Source organism: Pygocentrus nattereri, chromosome 28 (genome assembly GCF_015220715.1).
Source record: "Pygocentrus nattereri isolate fPygNat1 chromosome 28, fPygNat1.pri, whole genome shotgun sequence".
In the NCBI taxonomy this organism is placed as follows: domain Eukaryota; kingdom Metazoa; phylum Chordata; class Actinopteri; order Characiformes; family Serrasalmidae; genus Pygocentrus; species Pygocentrus nattereri.
The window spans coordinates 19,321,622-19,344,121 of NC_051238.1; the positions used below are offsets into that span (position 1 = coordinate 19,321,622).

The window sequence follows — 22,500 nt, forward strand, 5'->3', positions numbered from 1 at the left end:
TTCATTCATTCATCCATTCATTCATTCATCCATCCATCCATTCATCCATACATACATCCATTCATCCTTCCATTCATTCACTCACTTAGGCAAAGTGACTTCACTGAAAGTCAGGAGTCCAGTACAAGTTTAGGAAGCAGCTCTCAGGGCAGTGCGCCTGCGTGCTCTACAGCTTTCACAACTATCGCAGAAGAGCACAACTTACCTGCCAGAATCGCCTTGCCAGGGTGGGTTAGTCTGGCTTTTCCAGCGGGCGCTGCTGCAGCTACGCAGCGGTTTCTGTGAAAGGGAGCGACGCGCTCAGACATTTTCTGTCCCACACTGACAGACAAAAGCCCGCTCTGCCGTGGGAGCTGTGTCAGAAGGCTTTCCGAAGTGGTCGCTTCGCGGAGCAACAGTTTGGGAAAGAGCGCGGCGCTTAGCGCTGAGACTCGCTGGTCTTCTCGGAGCGCTCTCCTCTCAGTTCCCCGAGCCCGAGGCTCCGCCCACGGCGAGGATCGGACTGTGAAGAGGAGAGGGCGGCTCAGCCAATCGCGACGAAGAAAACGCGCTACGGCCCCGCCCTCCGCCACCGCCTTTCCAGGCTCCGGTTGTTTGCGTCTGCGAACACACCCAGAGCAGCGTCCGGATCCTGGCGGAGAACCTCGGCCTAAAGTCGAAACTCGGATCCTCAGTACGTTCACAGCTACCGAGAGCGTGGAAAAGAGAGGGTTTTGCGTTTCTTTGTGTGCGTTTAAAAAATTGTTTTGTTGGATCACCAATTAAAACGTCTTCAAAGGAGTTTTTACACCGCACTGGAAAACATTACAACTCTCATTAACATGTGAGCAGAGTTTTATCTTCTTAGCCATAAGTACGGAGCCCCGCTGGTGGCATCCTGTATAAATAATAAAACAAGGCGTGGGAACGAGATAAGTTGTGGCCACGCCCTATTAACACGTGGGAACGAGATCCTAATGCAAGGCCACGACTTTGTAAGCTGTGATCTCGTTCCCACGCCTTACTAAGCCGTGGCCACGCCTTCGGATCTCGTTCCCACGCGTTAATAAGGCGTGGCCACACCTTATGTTTCATTTATACAGGATGTCACCAGCAGGGCTCCGTAAATAAGAGTGGTTGTGAATTTCAGCGACTCTGAATTTCTGTAGAATGGAGATGATAGGAACCAGGGGTCAACAGTCCAAATGCAGACGCTTTATTTACTATCCAGAATGACCAGTGAGCCAACATGCGTTGTTCACATGCAACGTTCATGAGGATAAAATAGCCATAAAACTAAAAAGGTTTTAGACCTAAACCTTTTCGCGAATCAATGCCGCAGACGCGCTGGTAACCATGCAAGCGTTCTGTGAGGAACCTTTCAGAGGCATTAAACACCTGATTCCTGTCCACACCACTGTAAACAATTCCTGCTTCTCATGAATGGAGCATTTTATATCAGACCACTCTGAATGACTATGTTTTGATTGGAACCATTTTATTATACAGACATTTCCTCAAAACAGTTGGAATTACCATTTAAAGTGTAAGCAGGCTGTAGTAACTGCGGTCAACAGGAAGCAGCGCTGAATTCCCCAAAGGGTGCTCACATCTGGAAGGCCAGGTTGTCGTTCTTCTACTCTGACAGACGGCCTGTGAGCCAGTTTGCCCTCTTATTAATTACCAGGTTATTACCCTGTTTAAACATGAGCCAAAATACACAGTAGGACCGTTTAGGGACAGTTTGCTCTGTCACTGGTTACATTTCGCAAGAAAACTGGAAGTGTCACAGACACGTTTTCACGAGCTGTGGTTTCCAGAGATAAAGAGATGTGTAGTTTTTAAGTGCAAAAAAGAAGAGCAGAAGACAGATATATGAGAAAGTCATGGAGAAAGACAGGAAAGTAACAGGAAGAAACGCAGGACTTATGAGACCAAGCTTGAAACACGCCATACTGTGGCTAGTGTGTAAACTTTATTGTTTTTTCCAGTCTGTGTGCTTGGCCGCCCAATTCAAGTCATCACATGCACACAACCATTTTCCTCCCAACAGGCTCCAGAGACATTGCCCCACCTGTGTATCCTAGCAACCAAAAACAGCTGCTGCCAGACTCCTGTTTTTGGATTTTATCTTTTCCTTAAAAAATTAACATCTCCATTGACAACGTTACACTACAGACATTGCTTATGGCTTGCAGTAACACAGAACCTAAATCACTTAAGAAGAGCAGCATCATAAATTATGCATAAGTCATAACTAGTAAGACCTAGAAGATGTACATAAATATATATGTAGTTATATTGGCTTCTGTATGGTACTTCTCTGCCAGAATGTCACGGTGTGAAGGGACACATTTGCCAAAGCTCTGAGCTACAGTCGTGTGATATTGGTTGTAGTGGACATAGGGGGAGTTCATCAAAGGCATCACAGAACAAAGATCAAGTTGTCAGACCAGTTATGACACTTAACACACTGTCCAGGAGTTAGGATACTTTTCACAAACCAGCCCTCCTCCTGTCGCGCTCAGCGGAGCTGTACCGGCGGCACACGTTCACTCGTCCTCACAAACTCCAAGCTTGAAATCTACTACTATGTTATGTAAACGCAGAGTAATACTGCAGAATAAACGGAGGAAAACGGCAGAGAAGGACAAAAAGAGGACCTCGTACTTGACACAGACCACTCGTGTTGTCTACTCGAGGACACCTCATGTTCAACAAAACATTCATTCAGGTAGTCAGCCTGGCTTCTACAGTGCTAAGAATTCTGAGGTGGTTAGTGTACCTATATCTCCCCTTCCATCTCACCATCAATGCTACATCTTTATAAAACTAATTAAGAATATAAAATTTTACAGCTATGCCACGTTAGTGAAGAGCGAATGACTAGATTACGCATGTGATTAAAGAGCATTCAGCATGGCGCTTTGCTTGCTTGTTCATTCGTCTGCTTTTTCGTTGGTTTCAGTGTCTCCATCATGCTGGACTGAGTGCAAAGTTGAGCCTCCGTCTCGCAGGCATACGTTTCTGAGGGTTCTTCGAGTGGTGAGGGAGGTTAAACGTTAGTAGGGGAACAGGGTATTAAGGCTGAAGGTTGAACCCGTAGGCCGGCGGGGCATATCCAGGAGCGGTGTAGCCGTAACCGGGGTATCCAGCCTGGGGAGCTACTGGGGTCTGACCAGCGGTCAACATCAGCTGCTGACCTGCGTACAGAGACACACACATGAACAATTATGTGTCTGGGCAGAAATATTTCCCGAACTCGGAATATCTACCTTTATTTTGAAAATGATCTCTGAACATGTTTAAAAATAGACAACATTATGGAACAAACAAAAACTTCATGCTTCACTACTTAAGTTTTGTAGATTTGGAGACTTCTCTGGTAGAAATGTGTAATTTCACACAGCCTGCTAAAGGTTGTGCTTTGGACCCCTTTCCTGAGCAGATAAAGCAGATTTCGGTAAACACTTTGAGTATCAAAAGAGAAAAAAGCCAGAACGTGGTAAAGGATGTATGTCAGCGTAAGTGAATCCATCTGACTGTCATCATTTCTACAACAGCACAAAGCTGACTTTGCATTTGAGACCTGAACATCGAGCTGGACCTTTTGTGTGTGTGATGTTAAAATGTAAAGACCGATGAACCCATGATGTCTTTATGACCTGAAGCCTACGATTTTTTAATTATTATTTCAGGATTTACACAGCGACTTGTTTTTTTCCTCCTGTCTCAGTAATGCCTCAATAAATAAAAAAAAAAAATCTAACACAATTCAGCTTTCAAATATTAGACTTTTCTGGATTTTACAGTGTGGTGGCATACTTTAACTCTAAACTTTAGGCTTTATTGTTGTTTGTAGTTGTGTTTGTCTCCACAGATGAATTATGAAGACACTTTGAAAAATAAACGGAATTCTTCTTAAATGATAGGTTCCTGTTGTCAGAGGTGGACGAAGTACACAAATCATGTACTTGAGTTAAAGTAGAGACACCCAAGGTAAAATATTACTCCAGTAAAAGTAGAAGTTCTTACTCTAGACCTCCACTTGAGTAAAAGTACAAAAGTATTTACCTTCAAATGTACTTAAGTATAAAGTAAAAGTACTAAAAGAGTAATTCTGGCTCTGATGTCCTGTTATCATTTTTATAACAAGACTCGCTTCATGAACTCATTTCAGGTGAAAGTCCTCCAGCGTCTCTCTTGGTAAACCAGTCTTTTAATAGAACGTCATTAATTAGTGACGCTGACGTCTATTAAAATGATCATAAGCACAAAACACTGAAGGTTGTTTCCATCAGGGAGAACCGAGTGGCACTGAAATCACTTTTACACACAAGCAAAGTTTCAGTTCCAGATTTATTTACAACTTAGTTCCAAGTTTAAGTTTAATAAAAACTGGCTTTAAACTCAGGATCACAGATGAGCTCCTTTACTATGTTGATCTGTAGGCCTCTGTTCATAAACAAAAACCAGCCCAAACTCATTTACTATAAAATGAAATGGTGTTTGTAGAAATTCAGAAAAAAAGAAACACGCCAGTCACGACTGTATATGTGGACATATTTCTATATTGTGCTCTATTTACACAAAGTTAGGTTAGTTCATCATTTAGGTGACGTATGTGCTCCCAAAATTTTATGCTGCTGCGCTGACGTTGAACCGCGTGCTGCACTGGGTCAGTATGACCAACAGGTCAAAACAAGCTCTAAACAAAGTGACCGCTGTGCCCTGATTGGTGCTCTGGCTTTGCACTTCTTTCATTCTGACATGTTACGTTTTTATACACACAGAAACCAAAAGGAATGACAGATTTCTCAAAATGTAGGAGGAAAAAGTCAGATATTAGACTCTGAAATGTAGTGGAGTGAAAGTAAAAAGTCGCCCAGAATGGAAAAACTTAAGTACAGATACACAAAAAAACTACTTAAATACAGCAACTAATTACATTTACTTAGTTACTGTCCACCACTGCCTGTTGTAATACATAACTGTGGTGCAACCTGTAAAATGGTAACCTACCATATGCACTATGCTATGCTGCTTTACAGTTTACATATAATTTGCATAGCCAATCAATCTACTCAGAACTGCACTCTTCACACATCCACATTTTCACACAGCATGTCAGCCTTATACAAACCTGTCCTACATATTTACTGTACTTTACTTACAGTTGGGCTTTGGGCCTGGCTTTTTGCGATTTGTGTACTATATTAAATTGCCCTTGTTTAATTGTAGTGTGTGTCTTGTGCTCTTGTACCATTTGGTCCTGTAACTGCAGGTTCTATTTTTACATGGTACCAAGGCCCTGAACATGTTTCTTTCAGCAGCACACGTGTATATTGTATATGGTTGGGATGGCAACCTTCTTGATCTTTAAATAATCAGTAATATACAAGAAAGCACTGTACAGCTGTGTAGTCGGCTTTTTTGCTGAAATGCTGCATGACAATGGGCAGTGTTAAACCAAAGGCAGTTTCAGGTGGAGAGGAAAGCCGAAAGAATGCTAAAAAGCGAAGGGCTGTCAGTTCAGATGTGGCACTGCTGCTTACGTACCGTACACTATTGAGGTGGGTTCACTCCCTTCTTCAGTGCTTCTCTTACTCTCAGCCTCTTCTAGTTTATCCACCTTAATCAAACAGTGAGATCAACATGCTTTAAACACTTCAGTCAGGGTGAAGTCTGTCCCCCTGTCAAAACCGGCTCCTGCACAGCGCTTCGTATGAAGAGCTACACCAGTTTAGCTTTTCATCAACTTCATCTTTACGATCAATCTCATGTCTTGTAGGAGTATATATAAATCTGCGTACTTTTTGATTAAATAAAACGCCAAATGCTGTAACTGTTCATATTACACTGTGGTTTTGTTTCATACTATTGACACCACTCAAAAAATAAACAGGACAAAGCACAGCTACTGCAGAAGCATCCAACACGCTACACTAACACCGTGTTTATATACGTGTTTATATCTTAAAACATGCTTTCACACTCTTCACATTTGTTTACTCCACATTCTTTGTAATTTAACACTATGAAATGTGGTCAGTTGGGTGAGCAGTGCACTCAGTGCCTGACCTCAAAGTCTGTCTACAAGCACAGCCCTATCTATTCTTGTTGGGAGTGGTGTTTACGGCCCAAGAAGTCCTGACTACTGTTACTGTTTCTGTTAGAACTGTCACCATATTTGACAGAGGGACATGTTTTTGTATGAATTCATTCCATGCAATCAAACTGTACGTTACACACTTCATGCCAAAACTACAGTTCATTTAGAGGGAATTTTGTCCCAAAAGTTTTTTCTTTTCCTGACAATTTTATTGTTCCTGGAACCACTTAAGACCCCACAGTCTTTCCTTTGTTTTGCTTTGTGACCCTTTTTAACGAGTGAGCAGGTCTTAGCAGAAGGCCAGTTTGTCTGTTGGACAACAGATCTGGACTGAAAGGTCCTCTGACCAAGAGCCACATCCACTCTACACACCACATACCAAGTGCAGTATTGCATGCTAGTTAAAATCAGTCATATCTTTTAATTCAATTCTTATTTGTACTTGCAACACACAGACTGGCCTGTTCATTAATTACACGTCATTCTTTCTACACTAACTGTCCATTTTATCAGCTCCACTTACCATAGAGGAGCACTTTGTAATTCTACTGTTACAGATGGTAGTCCACCTGTTTCTCTGACACTTCAGTAGCTGCCTTTTACCTTCTATCTCAATGGTCAGGACCCCCACAGGACCACCACAGAGCAAGGATTATTTGAGTGGGGGATCATTCTCAGCAGTGCAGTGACACTGATGTGGTGGCATGTTACTATGCATTGTGCTGGTACAAGTGGATCAGACACAGCAGTGCTACTGGAGTTTTTAAACACCTCAGCGTCGCTGCTAGACTGAGAATAGTCCACCAACCAAAAATCCAGCATCTTGTGGGCAGCGTCCTGTGATTATTGGTATAATATACACCGATCAGTGTATATTTCTTACATTTTGCTTCTTAATATTTTGCTTTTGGATTGTATTCTTTTATTTAAAAAATGACTTTTACTACAAAATTAATCCCATACAAAACACTTTACCTCTCAATTCACATCTACTGATCTGTTCCCAGCAAAATGTAAACTCATACTACAGTAGATTCTGACAGTTTAACGCAAGTCTAGTGCCACCTGCAGGCAAATTTAGAGTATTGCAACATAAAAGCCACCATTATACTACTCAAGTAGTTCAACCTTTCAAACAGAAGACCAAGAGTTATGGTGCGCTTGCACATGTGATTTCAAACGACCACAGCTACTACTGGAGAATGATTTGTTGTAATAGTGATAGTTAATGCTACTAATGTCAGTTCAGAGAGTTTACCATGGAAACAACCACAGTCAGCTCCTGAGTTCTCTTGAGCTTCACATGGACACATAATCTATTCTACTCTATTGCTACAAACTTGACCAAGGCAGGGTGAGCCACAAACAGTGGATGTGCAACATATTCTACGTACAGGAGGTTAAACACACTGCAGCACAAGCAAATAAGTCTGTCACTCAACATCTGGCTTAGCTTCGTTAACTGCAGTTTCTCTCATACAGTACTCTCCAAGTCGTGTTACGGATGTATTACAGTCGATCAAGCAGACTACAGTGAGACCTGTTAGATAAAGTGGGGGCTGAGTTAGTGAACTGTCTACATGCTATAACTGAGAGAGAGGGGGTAGGTAGTGAGAGAGAGAGAGAGAGAGAGAGAGAGAGAGAGAGAGAGAGAGAGAGAGAGAGAGAGAAAGAAAGAGAGTGAAGGAAAATGAAGATAAAGGGTCAGAGACCTTCACCTGTCCAGCTAACTCATCCACCTGTAGAAGAGGGAAGACAGTTATGGAACTATGATTTTGTGAAGCATGAGAACAGAGAGTAGACTGAAAGGCTATCCCTCATTAAATGAACAATTCAGCGAAAAATATATTAAATTTATACAATTTTCCACTTACCGTACATCTCTCAACCTGCTCAAGCACAAACTCCAGCTCCTGTAACTCACAGGCCTCACAACACCTCTTGTCTAAAGCTGGGGTGCCCATTTCTGATCCTGGAGCTTTATTACCCTGGAGAGTTCAGATCCAACTGACCTGGCTCTGATATTCAGACGCCCCTGAATGCTTTTGTTACTCGGATCAAGTGTCAGATTAAGATTCGATCTAAACTCTGCAGGATGGTTGATTCCCAGAATCAGGCTGATCTTAAGGTATCATTTAAAAGATGTTCTGTTCATTTTAATAACTTGCAGTGAGTCACATATTGGGCTACTTTCCCAGACAAGGATTATGTTTAGTCTTGGACTAAACTGCAGTGACAATAATGAACGATTGTTGGAAATATTTTAAATCTGGGCAAAGGGTAATCCGAGTCTGGGAAACTGGCCCACTGTGGTCAAAACTACATTTTGTTTTGTGCAGGTCACACTCCTGTGTGACCTGGATGCAGTTTAAACAGATTGAGAGAAGTTTTTAAGATAATTTTCTGAAAGAAAAATGAGGTGGCTACTGACGTTTACTTTTTACTAGCAACGTCAGCCTTGTAGACCCAGCAGACATGATCGACTACGTCTAGGTAAGTGGAAATTAGATATTTTCTTTAATTTCACTGTCTAGTCCATACAATCCATGTATGTAAACCATGCTGAAAAAAAGTGTTTTGAATTCACTGTTTTTGTGATTTCACAAGAACCAACACACATCCTCCTCCACCTATTCAGCCTACAGCAGTTTAACTCTGCCCATTCACACTGAAGTGATAAAGAGAGATTCAGTTCTGAGCAGGTATTGAAACCCATTTCTGGTTTGGAAACCAGTTCCAAAATTCTAAGACTCGTGTACTTGTTCAAAAAATAAAATGTCTATTTTGGCTTCTACCAACGCATTTTTCTTTCTATATGCTTCAAATCCACAGCCACATTTACAGCAGAATTATGGCTGTAAGGAGGCCAGGACCTGCCAGACTCCATGACCAAGGTGCTAAACTCACTTCTCCAGAGATGTTTTGACTGACCAGCTGACCCCTGCTTGGTAGAAAAGTCAAAGATAATACCAGAGCTCATTACCATTAGACAGGTTAGCTTGACCAGTTGCCTTGACCACAGATAGCTGGACAACCATTTCTCAAGATCATTACCAGATGGTGATGGGAAACTTTGTCAGTGAGGCAAAAATGTGACAAAGTACTAAAAACAAAAGCAGTTAGTGCCAGTTTGCAAGATTTTGGCATAATGGATAAAATAGTGCACTTTTTAAATACAGCACAATATATGGCGGCCTATGAGAACCGAGCTCATCTCAGTCTTAATGGCACAGTAACAAAAACAACCTATTTGATTCTAAGGGACAAAGAGAGGTTGGAAAATAATCATGCAAAAATGACCACACCAATGTTATAAGTGGACCTCAAATAAAAAATAAAAAAAAACTAAAATACAAGAAAATGTAGGATATGGGCCCTTTAAGAATGTCCTGAGCATGTTTCTGTGTTTTACGGCTGTATAAAACACTTAATAATCTTTGTTATCATTCAGGTCATGCTTGTTAAACTGATTAATCAATTAATCGTCATAGAATAATAATCTAATATTAATAGCCCTAGTTTGTGTGACCCACCTTGGTAAGGTATTCTCTCATAACCTGTGTGAAGTAAGGCATAGCGAAGTCAATGAGGCCGTGTCTCCAGGCCAGCTCCAGCACCACGTCAGGAGCCAGCAGGTCATAAGAGGAGAAGAGACAGGCAGCAAAGCACTCCCTCCGGCCCTCCTCCAGAAACCAGCGCAGCAGAGCCTCAGCATGCTCACTTTCCTTTGACTCTGCAGCGTACTGCATTGCGTCCTGAGATACACAGACAGAAAACATCGAAATGGGTTCCACGATATGGGCAAATATACTACACACTGTAATTACACTCTCCTGCCACTTTATTAGGTTGCTAGTAAAAGGCTGGACCCCCTTTTGCCTTCAGAACTGCCTTAATTCTTCATGGCACACTTTCAACAAGGTGTTGGAAACGTTCCCCAGAGATTCTGGTTGGTTATTTGAGTTCCTGTTGCCTTTCTATCATCAGGAACCAGTCTGCCCATTCTCCTCTGACCTCTCACATCAACAAGGCATTTTCGTCCACACAACTGACCGCTCACTGGATATTTCCTCTTTTTTGGACCGTTCTCTGTAAACCCTAGAGATGGTTGTGAGTGAAAATCCCAGTAGATCAGCAGTTTCTGAAATACTCAGACCAGCCCGTCTGGCACCAACAACCACGACACGTTCAAAGTCCTCTTCCCCGTTCTGATGCTCGGTCTGCACTTCAGCAAGTTGTCTTGACCACCTCTACATGCCTAAATGCATTGAGTTGTGGCCATGTGATTGGCTGATTAGCTATTTGAGCTAACAAGCAACTGAACACCTAATAAAGTGGCCGGCGAGTGTATGAGTGTATGCACTGCAACATAGTAAAAACACAATGGTGAACTCTGGCTTGCATCTGATAATGTGAAAGACTGAACTCCACTGGAGGCTGGAACATGTGAATATCTTGATTTACTTCTACCAAAACATCGGTAATTAGCAAAAATGCTCAGAACATAAAATAAAACATTTAGTGATTGGTTAAAGGGTTTATTTGTGCATTGCATCCTCAGTATTGCAAATGTCACTATCATGATAAGATTTAATAAACAATAGACTGTGCAGCCCTGAAATAGAGGCGTTTCTTTTCATTGCTTACACTCATTTCATTTCTGTAACGCGTTTGAATCAGTCAGCAAGAAACAATGTCAGCACAAAAAGGGTTGATGGGTCATGATGTGGGCAGAGATCACTTTGCCCTCACTTAAAAAAACAAAAGGCCTAAACAAGAACAGGCATAGCTAAGACACTGTTGCTGTTTCTATGTTGGTGGTTGACAACGTCCAAGTCTCCCACAGACAGTCACTTGGGTTGAGATCTGGTGACTGTGAGGACAACTGCTTAAATATTTATCAGATTATTTTCATACTTATCAAACAATTCAGTGACCCAGAGAACTGTTTCACTATAGCATAACAGGGATCAGTCACAATAACTCCAACCAGGCTAGTACTTGGAGAATATGGTGAAGGATTATCCAAAAAGAGCATTTTTATACATGACACACATTCTGTGATCTCAGGGCTGAGCCAGAGCAATAGCAGGAGGTAATACCCTTAAACTTGAGTAATAAAGTTTTTACCTTAATTTAGCATCTCTCTTTGCATCCATGACAACATTATCATGACAACTGTGTAAATAATCATAAACCTACCTTTGTTCAGGTTAATTAAACTGTACCTTGATCACTTTGTACCAGAATGTGTTATAAGATATTTAATAGGAATTTTAATTTTACCCATGCAGTGATAAAACAGGAAAAATAACTGCTCATGATGACTGCGTGATACACGCTGGTATACATGGCTGCTAGAGCTTAGAACTTAAATCTCGTGTACATATTGCAAATTTCTCTTTATCTTTGTTTTAAATGATTAAAGTGTTTATTCTTTTACGAAAATGGTTGCAACTGTGACAACTGCAGTTTCCCTCTGGGATCAATAAAGGATTCTGATTCCGATTCTGCTTGTGGAAGTGGTTGACCTGTCTTTACTAAGTATGATGTGACCACCCCCGGCAGGAGAAAGATGAACTCTGATGGTACTGAAGCATCTTAACTACTCAGACCTAACTAAGTGGTTGGCACTTCACCACTGAAGCATTTTAGCTTTATTTTTTAACTATTTTAATGCCAGTATGTCATAATGTCAATAGTTTCAAGACTAAATAAAAATAAACTGTTCCTACCTTGTATAGATTGTCTTTCTTGCAAAGTTGGATGCTTTGTGCCCAGCGCTGGTTAATTTTGTAGAGATAAGCAGCAATGCGTCTAAACTCAATCAGTTCGTGCTGCTCTAGTTTCTGAGCCAGACTGATGGAGTCAAAGTTATCATAGGCGTCTATGGAGGCACGGAGACCCTGAAGAGCAAAGAACAGAAATGAGGCCAAGTAAGGAAACCGGCTAAAACACTAGACATTTTCCTGAGCATATCTACGTTCTTGCCTTATTCAGAAGATCAAATGGTTAGTGAAACCTCGTGTGTATGTGCGTGTGTACCTGGAAGTCTTCCTCTTCGGTCAGGAGGCTGTTTAAGGCCTCATTCACAGCTCTGTTGTTGTGGCTTTGAACTGATCTCAGATATGGCTTCACCAGCGTCAACTGATTTACCTACAAGAGCAAAAATTACAGGAGAATTAATCCCAAAATCTCTTCTTTGTTTTCCATCATTATATTAATGAATTTTCTGGACAATTCAAGAAAATTAATTAGGATAATGAGGGTAAACGAAAAAGAGATTTTGAGACAAAACAAAAAAACACTGACTTCTAAAGGTTGTCAGCAATGTTAACCTCATAGATCCAGCTGTAAACTAAATAAGCCACATCTAGACACTGAACATGCCCTGGCTGAACAAGTACTTTGGGATAAGAGGATGTGTAAATTTAATTTGCCGCCAAACAATTCATTTAAATTATGCTTCTAATTTCGTGTTACACCGTTCAGTTTGCCAAAGAGTTTTCAGGAGTAAAAGCACAATAAGGGTAGAACTATAAATCACTAGAAGTTTGTTCATCTGTACATTTGCCCAGTAAAAATTAAGTAATGGCTCTTAGTCTTGAAGGTAATCTGGTCTCTGTATGAGTGTGTGTGTGTGTGTGTGTGTGTGTGTGTGTGTGTGTATGTGTACCTTAGTAAAGAAGCTAACTGCTCTTGTGTGGTCCAGTCTTGGTGCTAACACAGTCAGCAGGTCATTGAGTAGCATGGGTTTGTACTCTAAATAGAACTGCAGTGACTTGTAATACAACTCCACATTCGCCACCTGTAGTGGAGCAGGATAAAGAGAGAGAGAGAAAAACAGATATGAATCAAATGAGTCAGAGATAAAAAGAGAAACTGAGTACAGTGAAAGAACTTTCCTCCTTTAAACAACATAATAGTGAGTAAGGAAGTGCATTACCTTGCTGATAATCTCTTTAAAGGAAGCATCTCTCCATGCATCGGTGGGGTGTGCGATCATGGTGATTATGGCGTTGTCATACTCTTCATATTTATCGTACAGGAACACAAGCTCTGCCCACAGGTGGGCCTGTTCGGCTGCACGTAGTACCTGATAAAAAAAATCATTATGCATGTTGTGTTTAAACACTTTTTTCATGTCATTAAGCATTGGCTGGAAACAAATGGGCCTTGGTCTTGACACAGCCCATAAAAAAATTGTCCAATTTGGATTTTTCCTGTGATATCTATATACAGCCAAGCAAACTGTCCCATTGGCTGGGCCTTCATGAGCTACACATAATGCCTTCCATGTTAGATAGAAGTCAACATGAAATCAAAATGAACCTTTTGAACTTTGTTTGTTCTTGTGCCTGATCACAGCAGGTACAGTCTATATCATACCATTTACACCACCATGTCAAAAATTGAGCTTTGATTACGACACTGAGCACCAGCCTTTTTTTCCCAGGCTTATATAACTGATAATAATAGTCTAAACTGGCACATATAATATCTATCATGTTCCAGGGTCCCTATTTAACTCTGAGCCTCTTTATGAATTAGGATATTAGCCCTACATACTGTGCCCATATGGTTACAGTATTGAGGGTCTTACCTTAGGGATGTTGACTCTGGACCAGAAGAGCTCAAGGTGTTCTCTCATCTTCTGCGGTTTGTATTTGGAGTAGAGAATGGCCAGCTCAGTGAACATGCCCATATGAGCACGCTCCAGACCTAATGCGGCCTCCAGCAGCATGATCAACTCTTCAAAATATCCCCGTTCCTGAGATCACACACACACACACACACACACACACACACACACACACACACACACACACACAAAGAGAATAAATATAATTATAAACATAGTCTTATAGTCTAGTACTGAGCAGATTTCTGGTCAGTTGTTATAAAGTTCTAATTGCCATACAGTATGTTGATGTCGTACCTGATAATAACTGATAAGTTCTTCTAGCTCATCAGCATGAATTACGATGTGTAGGCCACAAATCTGAGCCAGCCTAAACTCTTCTCCATCTACACATGCAAAACACACCTGTAAAGTGTGGAGAAATTGCGAGATTAGATGAACAGCTGTAATTACCACCCACAAACACGCATACTGAAGCCATTTGTGTTTCTCTTCAATAAGCTCACACCTCTTTCCATGTACGTGTGGAGTTGGCTTTGCGAGCACTGTCCACTGCTGCCTGATACTCTCCAAGGTGGACAAGTGTGGATGCCAGACGTGCAAAATTAGACACATTATTGAAGAGCAGTCTCGCTGCTTCAAACATGCCCTCCTCATAACAGCGGTCACCAACCTAAGGGAAAAAACAGAGAATGGCAAGAAAGAGATAAACAATATTAAAGAGAATGACGGATGTACAAAAGTAGACAGAGGTATGTGCTTAGCCTGGTTTGTCCCTGTGATCAGAAGGATTAGAGCTTTAAATACTGCTCTCTGATATAATCATCACTGTCATAACAAAACCTAGTATCTCCAAAATGATAACTTTACAAGTGAAAGGAAAAACCTTAGTACATAGTAACAGGTAGTGTTGGACATTATCATTATATGTTCAAACAGAGCCAGCCAGAAAAAAAAAAGAGGCTTGACATGATAGCGACAACATATAAGAATATAAACAAGACTTGTTTATAGTCTACTAGAGCGGCTTTTATACCTGTTGTATATGGGCATTGTTGGGGCCATTGATAAATTCCTCTAACTCAGAGAGGCGATTGGTTTTAGCCAGAGCAAAGAGGAGTTCCGTTTCCACATACGACTCTCTGGCCTTCTTCCGCGCCATCTGCAGAAACTTCACCAGATCCTCCCAATTATCTAATGAAACACAAACACACACACGATGTTCACATATTCACCTGACAACAAGCAAATGCTGAGTGACAACTAATATCACATAAAATCAGCAAATAAACAGCAATTAAACACATTAAGTGAGGTTCTCAGTCCACATTTTGATTCGTTCGGTCTCTAAGCACACCTGAGCCAGGTAAGCACAGGCTATACAATTCTGATTACATGGCTCAGACATGCTAAGAATTGTAATATTTTGAATTCAAGCTGGAATATTCTGGATGAAGAACCAGGTCAAGATCAGAGACAAACAGTCATACCAGTTCTGCTGGCAGCATCCACCACTTCCATGTAAGCTGAGGGCTCGTCCGCTCTAATGTACGAGTCGATGGCCTCCTTAATGAGGTTCTTCTGGAGCTGAGCTCTGGCCAACTGACTCCACACCGGCCCCTCCCCACAGCGTTCCGCAAACTCATATGCCCGGTCCAGATTGCCAATGTGCTCAATCAAAACCTAAATATAACAGACAGGTATGAAACTGCATATTACTGCTATTTCATAAGTGGCTATGATGACGTTGGACATGTTGAGACAGGATGAGTTCTTTTTAAAAAAATGAAAAAATACATAAAATTTAAATATTGAAATTTAGGGTTCAGGATTTGAAACAGTCTCCCAGTAGAAAGTACAATATAAATGATGACTTCGTATACATCTCTGCATAAATTTACTATCTCAGTTGATGCTTGTAGTTGGTGAAGTAGTTTTTTACTGTGGGTCCACAGTTTGAACTTATTTGCTTGAATCATATACAGTAAGAGAAACAGAGAACAGCTGGGACAACTGATAAGCTGGTGAGTGGTGTGACAGGTGGGCAGAGCAGAAAAACAAAACAAAAACACACAGCTAGGAAAGTTAGACAAACGCAGGAGGTCAAAGTAGGGGGCAAAAAAGCAAGGAAACAAGATATAAAAGGGTAAAATCAAGAACAGACAAGAAGAAAGACAGAGGAAACGTTACAGTGGCTTTCTGCACTTTTCACACTCCTCTGTGACTCGTTTCTCCCAAAATCAAAGGCAATCTGAGTTTTACTTAGAAAAATGTAGACCTGAGGTGTGTGTATTTGTACCTGGATAGCGGAGGCATTAACATCAAACTTCTTAAAGATCGAGAAAGCCTCCTCATAGAGTTCATTGCTAATAGCAATGTTAGCAATGTCTGGAGCATCATAGTTATCCAGGCGGTTGATATACTCCATCACTCGTGTGCGGTCTGCTTTAATGGCTGTTAGAATCAACAGGTTCTGCAGGTTTCTGTTTTACATAAGCACACATGGACACATAAGCAGATATACATACTGGCCAATATAATGTAAATAAAACAAAATATTTTGATAATAATAATAATAACGATTATATTTAATAATAATAACTATAATAATTATATAATTATAATAACATTAATTATTATTATTGTTACTGTTGCTGTTATTATTATTCTGAAATAATAAGCCATAGCTCATTAATCACATTGCACTGTGGTTTCACACAACAGACCTGTGCTCACAGAATATGGAGTTTTCCAGCACTATTTTCTCCAGAAGTTCAATGAGCTCAGTGGGCAGGTCTGCAGTCATAAAAGCTTTAACCGTTACTGACACTTCCTCAGGGTCCTGTGTTTCAGACAGAGCAGTCTGGACCACCTACACATACCGAGAAGACAAAAAAACACAATTCAAAAACAAACAAACCAAAAAAAATATCCCAAACTATTATTCACAGAAAATAATCTTGAAATCTGGTTTTTCACAACAAAACACAACAGTACAAATATGCCGATTACATAATGAAAACGCAGAATTGGCAGAACTAAAACACTGGCAGTATGCTGTGGAGACTGAGTCTGACCTGGTCAATAAGCGCTCGTCTGTAGGGATTATTCTCTTCCAGCACCACAGCCCACAGATCTGGATCTTTCCGCCGAACCAGATAACGAGCTTCGCTTTTAAACAGGGAGTTCTCATTGCACACCTAAAAAATGGACAACCTCTGTAAACATTTACTCATGTTTAAGATTGCTAAAGTCAGGATCAATACAGGTTCTACAGCACTAAATCATTGGATCTTAACTTATAGAACAGTTATTGCAATGATAAATGCATGTTGTAATTTGATATTTCATAATTCTCACTCACGGCTCATCAAAACAAGCTGGAAACTTTCTGTAGAAAGACCAAACTCTAAACTTTCAAGTGATACTACATCAGTGCTTTCAATACAAGAGTAAAACAGGCCGATCTATGGAGAAAAACTGCCAGATTTAACATGACGTTAACAGCAAATTACATTACAGTAACATATCTGCTCATTCATACATGCATTAGTGTTTCCTTTTACCATTTGTGTGATGTGTGGCACTCATTTGCATTTTACAGGTTACAGATTCATAACAAAACATCATCCTGCAAAAATTCAACCTGAACTAGTCCTACAAATAATTTCCCCATTAACCCCCCAAAGCGGGTTTAATTGTCCTTCATTTTCAAATGAGCTTAGTCACACATGGAAGTTATCAACAAACAGCGAATATAATTAACCAATACATTTAAAAGGCGAGTTTTGACCTGGATTGATTATCATGGCAAGCACAAGTGCAGTATTACAGTAATAAGATACTCCACTGTAAAAATAATGGAGGTATTTCAAAATTATGACATTGATTATTTAACATTTGGTTTTAATAAAGATTTACCTTAAAACAGTTAATGTTAAAAAAGTATATGCACTAAAAATAAAACAGTCAAAGCTGCAGCAGACCATGTGCATTTGCTTTAGGGGGCTCGGGGTGGTGGTGGAGGGGAGGGGAGGGGACTTCAACAACTGAATTGGCTCTAAATAGTATATATTCCACAACTCATTAACATTTGATTGGCTTTTGAATTTTTTTGGGAAATTCAGTATGTCTCTAGGCTTTTTAAGGGTTAATTTCGGTAGCATAGACATTAGCCTAGGATAAAGCTTAAGTTCAGGTTAAGTCAGGTCTTTAACCTTGATGAGCTCCATGTCACATTGCCCTCTCTCGTAGGCCACAAAGGCCAAGTGTGGGTCTCTCTTCTCACAGTACCGGCCCACAGTGGCACTGTCATAGTAAGGGTTTTCCCGCAGGAAACGCTCTGGGCCGTTGTTGCTGTCTATGTATATTTTAGCCAGAGCGTTATGGGTAGCGGCCTCTTCACTGCCCTCCTGTGCACGAGCTTCCAGCCAGGGAGACAACAGCTTTAGCCTGCAGAGACACATTTACAGCATTTAGCAGACGCTCTTATCCAGAGCGACTTACAAGAAGTGCTTTGTCAATCTAGAGAAAGTATCTTTGCTAGTTACCAAACACCACAGCAAGATGAAAAGTGAGGAGACAACACAAGCAAGATGAGCTGCCCGTAAGTTAATTTAGATGCAATGTAAGGAGGCTAAAGGGTTACACTAGAGGTCTTAGTAACAGAGCAAAGCAGGACTGGGCACCGTTCAGTGACATGATGACCACAGAAAGAATTTGTGAAACAGTAGCACGATCACTGTGGCATATTTCGTGCTGCGCCTTCCCATGCGTTTATCTAATCCTGACACCTGAACCTGTTATTCCCTAGTCTTTCAGCACTTGTTCAAAGCTTGTACCACCGTAAAGCAACAATGGCCCATTTTTACAAAGCACAAGTGCTGATTTAGAATCAGATTCATGCTGTATTTACGATGATGTTGCTGAGAGAAACAGACCCTAAATCAGCACTGCTGATATGAGAAGCACTCTTAATCTGAGAAGCTTTAAGAATATGGGCCAATGTCTGCTTCCACTGTCTCACAATAGCACAGCTCTGAGACATCACCACCAATTTAATTCTAAAAGGCAGACAAAACTAAATGCGAAACTGTTCTCTGATAGCCGTTCAAAAATCCGTCAAATAGTAAATACCTCTGAATATGTAAGCTACTAGTTTTTACACAATCCTTCCTCACTTCCTAGAAAGCGTTTCACTGTTGTTGAAAAATAATCTTCTATCTCCAAAGAAAAATTTTTACAGGAGAAGATAAAAACAATCCCTATCATGTTCGATAGAAGTTAATGTAACGCTTACCATTTCTATTTCTATTCTATTTTCTAAATTATATCATTCTACTCTATAAATTTTGACACTGTGTAAATAGCAGCTTGCATTTTCTAATTATTTTGACAAATAAAAAACCAACAAATATGGAGATGCAAGGTTCTGCTCCAATGTTGAGGATACATGAGGGAGAGAAGTGCATTTCTCACCCAATTAGTTAAACCAGGGACTAACTGCTTAACATCAGGCACTGTACGCTCAATAGTGTTTTGCCCGTTTTCAAGAACCCATTAAGTTTATTTGGAGATCCTTGTTGGGATCAGCAGCCCTCTGAGGGACAAGGAGGAGATGCAGATGGGGAAGTGACCCCTCTGCTGACCTTTTCTGACCTGGCACTGCAAATCCATCCCTGACAGTGAATTACATCTACTGAATCACTGACAAAGGAGCGGCTGAAAGAAATTACATGGAAAGCTGAAAATCAGATTTTCAGCCAACGACCCTGCATCAGTGTAGCAACCCTCCTCTTAAAGCCTGTACTGACCAACTGGCTCAAATCTTCAAACAGATATTTAAGAGATCCCTGTAGTTGTGTTAAATCCCCTCTTACTTCAAACGCTCCTCCACCCTGTTCCCTAGATCTTCAATCACAGCAAAGAGTGACCTCAGCTTGTCACTCTGATGTCTGTGGTCATGAGCGACTGATGTTGGCCCACCTGAAGGATGTGACAGTATACCTGCTGGACCCCCTGCAGTTTGCCTACTGGGCAAACAGGTCAGTGGCTGATTCAGTGAACATGGGACTGCACCACATCCTGCTACACTTTGAGTGACCAGGGATGTGTACAAGGATCGTATTTGTGGATCTGGTTTGCGGCTCAGCGTTCAATACTATGATCCCAGAAATCCTGTCCTCCAAACTCTCCCAGGTCACTGGATCCCTGGCCAGCTGTCAGTGGATCACCAGCATCCTGACAGACAGGAAACAGAAGGTGTGGCTAGGGGAAGTCACTTCTGGTATACAGACTTGTCCTGGAGTTTGCAGACAACACTATGGTAACTGAAGTCATCCAGGATGGCGACAAGTCTGCATATAAGTGAGATTGAACAGCTGGTGTTCTGGTGCAGTCAGAACTACTTGAAGCTGAACATGCTCAAGACTGTGGAGATGACTGTTAGGAGACACACCTCAGCACTTCTTCCCATCATAATATCCAACAGCCCAGTGTCAACCCTGGAGACCTTCAAGTTTCTGAATTACAATTTCCCAAGAAAGCTAGTTCTGCACCATAGCCATTGAATCCATCCTGTGCACATTCATCACAGTCTGCTTCAGAGCAGCCACAAAACAGGATAGGAACGGACTCAGCTGAAAGTCAGCTGAAAAAAATCACTGGTGCTCTCCTGCCGACCCTCAAGGACTTGTACTCTTCGAAAAAATTCCGATTCCTCACACCCAGGGTGCAATTGTTTTCAACTCCTCCCCTCCTACAGGTGCTACACATCCCTATATACTAAGACTACCAGACAAAGGAGCTGCTTCTTTCCTCAGGTCATCACCCTCATAAACAGCTGACCAGTAATATCATCTGCTGGGCCACAGCTATTCCTGTTTTTTCTCCAGATTTAGTTATTACACCTTGCTTCAGATTTCCCATATATGATGTAGATTACTATTGTTTGCACTAACACACACACTTATGTATATTGTATGCCTCTACGTCTGTATGTTGCTTGTATGTTGTGTATTGCCTGTACACTCACTGGCCACTTTATTAGGTACAGTTGCTCAACACAAATAGCTAATCAGCCAATCACATGGCCGCAACTCAATGCATTTAGGCATGTAGAGGTGGTCAAGACAACTTGCTGAAGTGCAGACCGAGCATCAGAATGGGGAAGAAAGGGGATTTAAGGGACTTTGAACGTGGCGTGGTTGTTGGTGCCAGACGGGCTGGTCTGAGTATTTCAGAAACTGCTGATCTACTGGGATTTTCACACACAACCATCTCTAGGGTTTACAGAGAACGGTCCGAAAAAGAGGAAATATCCATCGAGCGGTCAGTTGTGTGGACGAAAATGCCTTATTGATGTGAGAGGTCAGAGGAGAATGTGCAGACTGGTTCCAGATTTTGGCAGACTGGTTCCAACCTTTTACTAGCAAGATGTACCTAATAAAGTGGCCGGTGAGTGTAAATAATTTGTACATTGTATATCACTTGTTCACATATAGTCTGCATATTGCTTGTATACTGTGTAAATTGTATATTGTGCTTTGTCTGTAAATTATTTGTACATTGTTTGTATATTGCATGTAATAATACACCAACGGCTAGAACCAAATTTCTTGGCCAATCATCTGATTCTGATTTAGGTTTAAGCACCTGTTTCACACATAACATAAGGACAGAATGCATCTTCAAGCTCAACTCCTCTCCAGAATTAAGTGCATTTTTAATTATTGAGTAAAGAGCAGCATGAAGTGATGAGCTACTTTTGAGCTGAGCTACCTGTTTCTCTTCTCCACTTCCTCCACGAGAAGGTCAGTGCTAAAGTCTCCCCGCACTGCTATGATCAGGCTCTTGATCACATCTTCTGAACAGTCAACATCCAACAGACCTCCTACAACTACCGGCAATCGACTGGGGTTCACCTGCAAATACACACACGCAAAATCAAGCACTTGCAGTACCTGTGACCAACAGACTAGTATAATCAGTAGTTTGGTGACCCTACAACCACAGTTGAAGTGAGCTGTGAGCAGCAAAAAGTCAAACCTTTTGGACGTAAATCTCGATGTATTTCTGCAGGTTGTTACGATACAGGTACAGCACAAGGTCGTGGACAAAATCAAAGCGGTCACATACTATGATCAAAGGCAACTGATCTGTCAACTTGGCCTCCTGTCAGTGAGAAAAACAAGAAAAATTCATTAACAAGATATAACTTAACTAATCCAGAATGACTTCCTAATACACACACACAAATATTCCACTTTCTCTCACCTTAAGAAAGTTTTTGACAGACTCTGGATCATAGCAGCTACTCTCTCTGCAGATTCGCTCCACCTCTTTAATCTGTCCAGTCTTGCACGCTGCCTGGATATACTTAAAGTGCACTTCAGGCTCCTGACTGAAGTTCACGATGGAGCCCAGAAAGTAGAACAGACCTGCGGGCATATACGTTCATGTATGAATGAGCAAAAAAAAAGAAAGAGATTAACCCTTTATCAAAATCTATCATTTTGAGCTTGCAAACATCTTCTTCTTCTTTCAGCTGCTCCCTTTAGGGGTCGCCACAGCGGATCATCTGCCTCCACCTTGCCCTATCCATTGCCTCCTCTACTTTCACACCAAGCATCTCCATGTCCACCTTCACTACATCCATAAACCTTCTCTGAGGTCTACCTCTTCTCCTTCTACCTGGCAGCTCCATCTCCAACATTCTTTGCCCAATATATCCACTATTCCTCCTCAACACATGTCCAAACCATCTCAA

At 41.2% G+C, this 22,500-nt stretch overlaps 2 protein-coding genes across 5 annotated transcripts in view; both read right to left on the bottom strand.

The window, feature by feature from the left end:
- Positions 1-464, bottom strand: part of si:dkey-178e17.1 (tricarboxylate transport protein B, mitochondrial) — a 38,984-nt gene extending 38,520 nt beyond the window's left edge. The window contains exon 1 of the mRNA XM_017684532.2: positions 206-464. Within this exon, the coding sequence (XP_017540021.2) occupies positions 206-308 (103 nt within the window). The 5' untranslated portion in view covers positions 309-464. The remainder of the gene's footprint in view (positions 1-205) is intronic.
- A 715-nt stretch (positions 465-1,179) lies between these two features.
- Positions 1,180-22,500, bottom strand: part of cltcl1 (clathrin, heavy chain-like 1) — a 49,519-nt gene continuing 28,198 nt past the window's right edge. For 2 of the 4 annotated variants that reach the window (XM_017684534.2, XM_017684533.2), the window contains 20 exons: positions 22,008-22,171; positions 21,780-21,905; positions 21,513-21,655; positions 17,951-18,185; positions 16,811-16,933; positions 16,460-16,605; positions 16,033-16,216; positions 15,224-15,416; positions 14,770-14,927; positions 14,242-14,406; positions 14,031-14,138; positions 13,695-13,862; positions 13,038-13,187; positions 12,768-12,899; positions 12,137-12,247; positions 11,827-11,997; positions 9,625-9,846; positions 7,804-7,830; positions 5,539-5,611; positions 1,180-3,182 (listed from right to left, as the gene is read on the bottom strand). In XM_017684534.2, coding sequence (XP_017540023.2) covers positions 3,061-3,182; positions 5,539-5,611; positions 7,804-7,830; positions 9,625-9,846; positions 11,827-11,997; positions 12,137-12,247; positions 12,768-12,899; positions 13,038-13,187; positions 13,695-13,862; positions 14,031-14,138; positions 14,242-14,406; positions 14,770-14,927; positions 15,224-15,416; positions 16,033-16,216; positions 16,460-16,605; positions 16,811-16,933; positions 17,951-18,185; positions 21,513-21,655; positions 21,780-21,905; positions 22,008-22,171 — 2,921 coding nt within the window. In that variant the 3' untranslated portion in view covers positions 1,180-3,060. The remainder of the gene's footprint in view (positions 3,183-5,538; positions 5,612-7,803; positions 7,831-9,624; positions 9,847-11,826; positions 11,998-12,136; positions 12,248-12,767; positions 12,900-13,037; positions 13,188-13,694; positions 13,863-14,030; positions 14,139-14,241; positions 14,407-14,769; positions 14,928-15,223; positions 15,417-16,032; positions 16,217-16,459; positions 16,606-16,810; positions 16,934-17,950; positions 18,186-21,512; positions 21,656-21,779; positions 21,906-22,007; positions 22,172-22,500) is intronic. The other 2 variants (XM_017684536.2, XM_017684535.2) reach the window with 1 other exon arrangement.